The 9,010-nt window shown below is 43.5% G+C and overlaps 1 protein-coding gene across 1 annotated transcript in view; it reads right to left on the reverse strand.

Annotated features, from left to right (window-relative positions):
- Positions 1 to 1,018: 1,018 nt before the first annotated feature.
- Positions 1,019 to 9,010, reverse strand: part of TSPAN9 (tetraspanin 9) — a 112,034-nt gene continuing 104,042 nt past the window's right edge. Inside the window, 3 exon segments of the mRNA XM_014940140.1 lie at positions 1,019 to 5,265; positions 6,599 to 6,640; positions 6,847 to 6,891. Of these exon segments, the coding sequence (XP_014795626.1) occupies positions 5,194 to 5,265; positions 6,599 to 6,640; positions 6,847 to 6,891 (159 nt within the window). The 3' untranslated portion in view covers positions 1,019 to 5,193.

The following is a 9,010-nucleotide window of genomic DNA, read 5'->3' on the forward strand; positions in this document are numbered from 1 at the left end:
TGCCTCCCTGCTTGTTTCTTCCCTTTTCCAAGGGGCTCTTTTAGCCTCTCTCCTTTCTTGGCAGCTGCAGGCGTGCTCTTCTAGTGCTCTTTCAGAATGTCTGCTGCTTTCTTGTTACTGTCTCTGGTGTGTTCACCATGGTTCTTTCATGCTTCCTAGCTTGTTCCTTTGCCTCTTTCAAGCTACCGTGTTCTCTGGATCTTTTACAGATTTTGGGTCACTTTTCCTTCTTTAATGTTAGGCTTGAGGGCACTTTCAAGCTTTCTGCCTTAGGTTTTGTGGGATTTTTTGGTCTTCTCTGAGGCCACCCTTGGTGGGTACTCTGGAGCTCCTTTTATATCGCTGACACTTTCCTGTTATCACTGAGTCTCCTTGGTATTCTTTGCGGGAGGGGGGGTCCTTTGCCTTGTCTATTTCTTTCTTGGCCTCTTTGACACCACTACGTGTTGTTTCCTTAGGCACTTACAGGCTTTATTCCCTTCCTTGAGGCTACTTACAATCTCTAAATCTTTTGTAGACTCAGTTGCTTTGTTGGCTTCTGCTCGGCTCCACTGTTTCGTCTGGGGATCTTTCAGATGATGTGCTTTCCTGGCATTTGGAGGGCTATTCTGTGATCTTTCTCTCAGTGTTTAATCAATTTTCACAGTTTCTCTGAGATTTCTCAGTGTCCTCTGGATGCCTTTCAAATCCTCTAATACTTTGTCCTGTCTTTGACTATTCTATATGTTCTGGGACACTTGCAAACTCTTTCCTATATTATCAGGCTCTCAAAAACAATTTGCTGTTCTTTGGGGATCTTTCACACCTATTTCTGTTTAATTAGAGTGTTGTTTTGAAGGAGGATGAGAGAGGATGGGATGGGGGGATCTTTTCAGAGATGCAACAGCTTTAGGACCTCTGAACTTCAACTGTAGTGGAGCTGGAATAGATTTTTGTGAGTCAATTTTTAGAATTTTTTTTTTGTCCTGTTTTGGTTTTGGTGGTAGTTGGGGTTAAGAGACAAATGAGCTCAAAGAGGCACCTTTTAAAAAATCCTTTATTTTTATATCATCCTAGTAAAAATCTTTTATATAAAGGCGAAAGTAGGTATTGCATAGAAGAAACACTGGTGCAAACATCACCTGGTGGGAATGGCATGTTGTTTCTTAGTGTCTACTATCTACTGCACAATAGATGGCTAGCCCATAGGCAAACATCTTCAGGTTTCCCCATGCCAGCTACAGCATGAAGTTGCTCAACTCTATGGAAAGAAGTTACATCAGAATCACGCGTGCCCTTTCCATGCTGCTCCCAAGAACTATCTGCTGGGAAAACACCCTTCTCCTCCTTGCCTTTTCCATGCCTGGCCAATACATTGCCCAAGAAAGACCATGAGTATCAGTTCAGCTGTCCTCTGCTTGCACCCTTCCTGTGTATGAGTTTGTATTTCATGCACACAAATGCGGAGTGGACACAGGATATGAAAGTTGGCCTAACACGACCACAGTCCAGGAACTCAATGCATGAAATTACAAGGCATCTTCTGTCATCTTGGAGACATTTGTGCCATTGTTTTCATCATCTCACATGCTTCTTAGCTATGGGCAATTCTTTTAAGCGCTCTCCACCTGGGCTTCCTGTAACTTAACAGCCTTGGTACCACCAGGAGGGAACAGAATTCACTGCTATCACTTCAACAGCCTTCACGTAGAGGTTCTTCAAGCAGTTCTGTTATGCCTCTGCTTAAGTTCTGCTGCAGCTTTCAAGCCTGAAGCACAGTGAGACAGCAGGTATGCTACAGTCTGAAGGAACACTCAGAGAAACAGCACTTTCACACACTTGAACTGTGCTTTCATGAATTAGAGGTACAGAGAGGTATGCATTTATACAAATCAGTATTTGTGTATATTAAAGATACTTTTACTCAGTATCAGTTTTTATTTAAAAACATGCTAAAAACTTATAGTTAAATAATCAGAGTGACATTTAGGGAAAACACACAGCCACCCACCCACCAGCATAAGCAAAAAAAGTGCATACATACATGAGCCAAAGCTCCCCTTGACCAATTTACAGGGCAGTTAGTGTCATCTCTGACAAACTGACTGATGCAGCCTCACACTTTCCAGGGCTGTTTTTTGTTACCTGGAAAATGGCATTATTTTTCTGCTCCTTTCAAGATGTCTGTCATCACCTCCCACATCAGAGAGCCAGCTAAGAGACACAAATCAGCCCTGCTTTTGACTCCTTTCTTGCAGGTGGCATCATAGAGATGAATACGTGAAGCTCGTGTAACTATCTCACTTAATACTGTGCTTAAAATGCCAAAAGTAGTCATTAAAAAAAGATTTCAGGATCTACGCTGCTAGATCGTGAAATGGAATGAAGCATTCTAGAAAAATAAGTTTGGATGAAAGGCAAAGTATCTGAGTTTGCAACTATACATTTCATTTCTGAGTTATTCATAAACATTTTTTTTATTTCCTTATTACTTTCACTAATATATTTTACCATTTTTTTGTACAAAAACTGACTGCAGATTAAAATTTAAGATGCGGCAGGTACGACTGTGCGACCCAAAAGGACAGAAATGATGCTCCTGCTTAGCCCTGCACCCTGCTCTTTTTGAACACCAGAGAAAGCTAGAGAATGCTAAGCACCTCTGCCCAAGGGGAGAATGCAGTGGAGCCATCGGATAAAAATCATCTTGTCTTTTCTTGCAGAAATAGGAACGCATCTTAGCAACTTGGGATACAGTCTTACATGTAGCAGCAAGTACACTGGGCATCGGAGCCCTTTCTTCAACATGGAACATCCATCTCCAGTGGGGCTCAGATGCTCCTGGTCCCAATTTTTGTTAGAAATGGAAGTAAAACTGGATTCAGTTCTGTGGTTTCCCTCTGCTTCTTCCCTGACTCTTTCAAAGGCAACGTAAGTGAAACAGATGAACCCATATGGCATTGGCTGCTTCAGTGGGAAAGAAAAGCCCTGTGAAACTTTGGGTATTGTGCTCATATGGGCAAGGGCCGTGCTCTAAGAACAGTAACCTCCTCCTTCACTACAACACCCGGATTCGTCTCTGTATCCCACACATTCACATTCCTTACTGTCACACTGATTTCATAGGAACTCAAAAAAGTGACACGTAGGCCACACGAAACACTATTGCTGCCAGATGTATGCAGGACCTATCAGGAAGATAAAGAGGGGACTGAAAACTCCCAGAGATGAAGTGGCTCAACAGCTATTTCAGCCCACAAGGAAAAGGTAGACTGAATGATACAATGAAAATGGTACATTTTAAGAGTTGAAATATTCAGACTGGACATTAAGAGAAACTTGTTCACCAGAGGAGTAGTTTGACATGGCATGGCTCTGAAAGGCACAAAATCTCCATCCTCAACCGTTTCTGAAACTCAGCTCAATAATGTCCCGTCTCATATAGTGTCGTGGTTTGGGCTGGACTGTTCCAAGGGCTACTGCATGCACACCAGGACACACAGATGACAGGCCCACGTTGGCTGGGGCTTTGAGTAACCCGGTATAGTGGAAGGTATCCCTGCCCGTGGCAGGTGGATTGGAATTAGATGATCTTCCAACTCAAACCATTCTTTGATTCTACGACAGTACCCCTTTGAGAGTGATATTGAATGAAGTAACCTCTAAAGGTCACTTCTGACTGCTACTAATAAAAATAGCAGTGTTTCTTTCAGAGCTGAGTTGAGCCGTGACAGGAGTTAAATCAGAACACCCTCCAATATCTGAGCCTTTCCTTCTTCCTTCACAAAACAGCAAAAACTTGGAACAAAGGGTAAAGGGGGGCTGCTTGCAACGAAGCAGCACTCAAACTAAAGAAATACACGTTCAAGGTTGTTCAAGTTTTCTAACAGGAATGTTGTTAAAAATACACATTGCAGTGAACTCTGAACTATACCACTGGATGCACTTGGCAATCCATCAGCAAGACCTAATTCTGTACGGAAGACGTGACACATACTGTCTCCGAGTGTCACTTTGGAAATTGCCCCTTTCCTGCACCATATGGTCACCTTCAATCAAACCACCTTTTCCAGCTCGGGGAGAGCGCTCTCATCTGCCCGAGGAAATGAAATGACAATACCATGTGGCATGACAATGTTGCCATCAAATTGCCATCCCCTTCCCTCATGTCCAGCAGCATGCCATGCCTTGGGCAAACTTTTTGAAACAGAGAAGACAATCTGTGAAGTCTGCTGCCAACTGCCCGGTAGGGCAGACTGCAATCTCTCTCCTTTGTGCCAGGGAGCACTAACTTGCTTAGCGAGTAGACTTTTAGCTTTTAAAGTAGCACCCAGACACTGCTTTGGGCGAGTAAAGGCATTGGAACTTTGCCTCATGGGAGTAGGGAGCTCACCATGTGGTCCGATGGGAAGGCATTGCATTCCATCTGAGGAAAGAGTCTCTGACTTAGAAGGTACCACCTTTGTTACAGTACAGGCAACAAGGCCCTGATAAAGGTAGACGATGCCTCCCCATGGGCTTGAGAAAAGTTATGTCTTTATTTGCCCGCACAAACTGTCGACTTTGAAATCTATGTCCTCTGGAGATCGCACAGTGGTTCCCAAATTAATGTACAATAAATGTGAAAAACCAAAACCAGTAAGAAGTTATAAGTCAGGCAACTAAATTCTAAGCTATATCCATCATAATCATCATCATCATCAATACCATAATAAAAAAGTATACACCATAAGGTACAAGAAGCTGCAAAGCAAAGCAGCTCCAATTTCTAGGACTCTCAGTTAGAGTGGCTTTTCCGAGTCTTCCAGTAAATTGGACATGAGGGTTGAAAACTTAATGGAAGACTTTGAAGAATTCTCCCTTGAAGTTGAACACACATAATTTTTGCACATAAAGCATGGATTAGTAGAGCAAAACATTTTCTTAAGTTAAGAAACATTCTTAGAGCAGATCTATGATTTTGTGTAGAAAATCCATTTGTTTGGGAGGTTTCCCCCCCTCTTTGGCAAATAAATGACAAATGTGAAGCAGACAAAATAAAAAATAAAATAGTCAGATAACAAGTTGTGATAATAACTGGACAAGTAACAACAAAGTAGATCGGTCGATGGGACGGATTCCCTCAGCAGGGCTAGGCTTGATACTCTGCGGTCATTCCTTTTGTTCATTTTTATGACGAGACAGAAAGGTTGATGTGATAATGTTTCAGAGGCTTTAGGCATCATATTTTTTGCCAGTCCTGTGAATCTGCTGGAAGAGTGTCATGGAGAAGGCCATGCCAAGGATCTGAAGGAAAACAAACAAAGAGTAAGAGCTTCAGTACAGGGAGGTTGCCTAAACTGCCCTGCTGTCCTGTAGTAGTTTCAGAAGTCATTCTACACTAGTCATATTTTTCAAGCTTCAACACAGATCGGTAAAATTGTATGTATGTTGTTCAGGCACACATCTGGAGATGTATCTGTCAGAGAACAGATGGAGGCAAAAAGCTCTCAGGGCTCATTGTTATACGTGCAACGATTTTTCAGGATTGATGCATATGATTCACTCTTCCTTTTTACTTGTTTAGCCAGGTAACTGTGACTGAAAACATCAGATTTCAGATATTATCCCTCAAAAGTACAGCAGTGATACAGCAACCCCAAAAGCGTAACAGATTATGATGACGCTTCTGCATTTCTGCAGGTCCAGAGAGGTGATTCTGCCACTTTACTCTGCTCTGGTAAGACCTCACCTGGAGTATTGTGTGCAGGGCTGGAGCCCTCAATATAAGAAGGACATGGACCTGATGGAGAGGGTCCAGAGGAGGGCCACGAGGATGATCAGGGGGATGGAGCACCTCTGCTACGAGGAGCTGCTGAGGGCGCTGGGGTTGTTCAGCCTGGAGAAGAGGAGGCTCTGGGGAGCCCTAATAGCAGCCTTCCAGTCCCTGAAGGGAGCCTACAGGAAGGCTGGGGAGAGCCTGTTTACAAAGGCCTGCAGTGACAGGACGAGGGGAAATGGCTTCAAGCTGGAGGGGAGCAGATTTAGATTGGAGATTAGGAGGGGGTTCTTTACTGTGAGGGTGGTGGAGCACTGGAACAGGTTGCCCAGGGAGGTGGTTGAGGCCCCATCCCTGGAGATATTCAAGGAGAGGCTCGACGAGGCCCTGGGCAACCTGGTCTAGTTGGGGGTGTCCCTGCTGACTGCGGGGAGGTCGGACTAGATGACCTTTGGAGGTCCCTTCTGGCCTGGGCAATTCTATGATTCTATGATTCTTTTTTAAACCACGTTAACCTAGTCAGTTCAGTGGTCATTATTTGACTCATTTTGGCAATTTCTAGAACTTGCTTCCAGAACTTAAAAAAACAGTTCCCTAAGGGACAGCATAACATTTGGCTAAACGTGGGAACTCCAAAGTGGTGCTCTGAAGTCAAAATGCAGATAAGCAAAACCCCACTGTAAGTATGTCTTTTTGTGGGACTGACCACAGACTTGCTTCCTTAAAGGAACTCATAAAACAAGTCTGGTTTTTGAGATCGTGATCAAACTGAAAGCAATTAAGCACCACATTTCACACAACAGAATCAAGAATGCTGACAGCAAATCAAAGCCATGTTGAGAGACATCACACCAGTATTACCTGCATTATAAGGATGCACATCCCAATCGAACCAAGGACATGCTTATTCTTATCTAACGAGGTCATCACCATCTCATAAAACCCCTTAAATGATTAAAGATGAAAATTAAAATCCCAAGGTCACATTTTCTTTCATTTGCATTCTGCCTATTTTCTTCCTTCCCATCCCTCCCTAAGGCTTGACCATTTTCAACGAGCCAAATGCACCTGGGGAAGAAAAATGTCAGGTACCCAATCGAACCAAGGACATGCTTATTCTCATCGAACCAGGTCATCACCCTCTCATAACATCCCTGAAATGATGAAAGATGAAAATTAAAATCCCAAGGTCACATTTTCTTTCATTTGCATTCTGCCTATTTTCTTCCTTCCCATCCCTCCCTAAGGCTTGACCATTTTCAACAAGCCAAATGCACCTGGGGAAGAAGAATGTCAGGTACCAGTACAGGTTAGGGGTGGACCTGCTAGAGGCAACTACTGAAGAGAAAGATCTAGGGGTCCTGGTGGACAGTAAAATGACAATGAGTAAACAGTGTGCTCTTGCGGCCAGGAAGGCCAATGGTATCTTGGGTTGTATAGGGAAGAGTGTAGCCAGCAGGTCAAGGGAAGTCATTCTCCCCCTCTACTCTGCACTGGGGAGGCCACAACTGGAATCCTGCGTCCAGTTCTGGGCTCCCCAGTTCAAGAGGGACAGGGAACTACTAGAAAGAGTCCAGCGAAGGGCAACGAAGTCAATTCAAGGATTGGAGCATCTCCCTGATGAGGAAAGGCTGAGAGAGCTGGGACTCTTTAGTCTGGAGAAGAGAAGGCTGAGGGGAGACCTTATCAACGCCTACAAGTATCTCAAGGGAGGGTTGAAGGAGGAGGGAGCCAGACTCTTTTCAGTGGTTCCCAACAAGTTGGAACAGAAGAGGTTCCACTCAAATATGAAGAGAAACTTCTTCACAGTGAGGGTGGCAGAGCCCTGGAACAGGCTGCCCAGGGAGGGTGTGGAGTCCCCTTCCTTGGAGATTTTCAAGACCTGCCTGGATGCTCCTGAGTAACATGCTCTAGCTCTAGGCAATCCTGCTTCAGCAGGGGAGTTGGACTAGATGATCTCTATGGTCCCTTCCAACTCTAAAAAATTCAGTGAAATTCAGTGAAAAGTGAGCCGTACCGTTTTCCACACTAGTTCGGTGGAGTTCCGTCCACAGTCTTGGGAGTTTTCCGTACAACATCGGTCTGGGACAGTGTTTTCTCCCAGCACTGGGTACCAATCCGTAAAGTCATTCACACCACAGCATTTCATCTATGGCAACAGTAAAGAATTAATCAATTAACTTAAGTAGCACAATTTGTGAATCATGCACCACCACAAACTTCCACTAAACCATTGTGTATTTTCAAAAGGGCTGCCTCAACACTTTTGTATTTTTAAAATGCTTTGTGCTCAGTGATCATTAAAAGCAAATACTTCACGCAACAGTAAAGAATTAATCAATTAACTTAAGTAGCACAATTTGTGAATCATGCACCACCACAAACTTCCACTAAACCATTGTGTATTTTCAAAAGGGCTGCCTCAACACTTTTGTATTTTTAAAATGCTTTGTGCTCAGTGATCATTAAAAGCAAATACTTCACATTAAAAAAAAAAGAAAATAAATGGTCCCATGCATATGGGATATGCTAGTGTTCGTCACAGAGACATAAGCATAGACATCAAAAGATGCTGTAATGTGCCCACAACTGCCAAACAGCAAAAGCTTAGCATGGGATATGTTAGTCTTCTTGTCACAGAGACATAAGCATAGACACCAAAAGATGCTGTAATATGCCCACAACTGCCAAACAGCAAAAGCTTAGCTGCCAAAGCTGCAGTTCTACCTATGCAGGTTTTGCTGCTTCTCCTCTTTTTCAGACCATCTCTGTGCCTGTGATAGGCACAGAGAATCTGAGAGAGAAGTAAGCATCTTTCACCTTACAGGGTACACTCTGATCCTGTGTTTCAGACTACCCCCTGGACATTCAAGAGTGCAAAATCAGAAACCAAAGCCCGCATTAGTCATCTTTTAGACTTGGTATGGATGCAACAGTTAACAGACCGCAGCAGCCTTTATGGCCAAATTCATAATTTTCCTCTATTGAGAAAATACATTACCTCTGCTTGAATGATATTCCATGCATTTTTCAGTCCAACATTATTTTCTGAATTGTATAGCTTCATACCTTCCTTCAAATCATTCTTTGCGCTCTCACTGACCTGTGGCATGTAAAAAAGTACAGGAAGTCAATGCACTGCTGTTTGGAGGAAAGGACCACATGGTATAGACTTGCAGATAGAACATAGCTCTTATTTTATCTCACAACAAACTTCACAAGGGTAGAAAAGCTTCAGCATAGCTTCATGACCCTCCCAAGACTGTGGTACCT

Source organism: Calidris pugnax, unplaced genomic scaffold (genome assembly GCF_001431845.1).
Source record: "Calidris pugnax isolate Ruff unplaced genomic scaffold, ASM143184v1 scaffold36, whole genome shotgun sequence".
Lineage (NCBI taxonomy): Eukaryota > Metazoa > Chordata > Aves > Charadriiformes > Scolopacidae > Calidris > Calidris pugnax.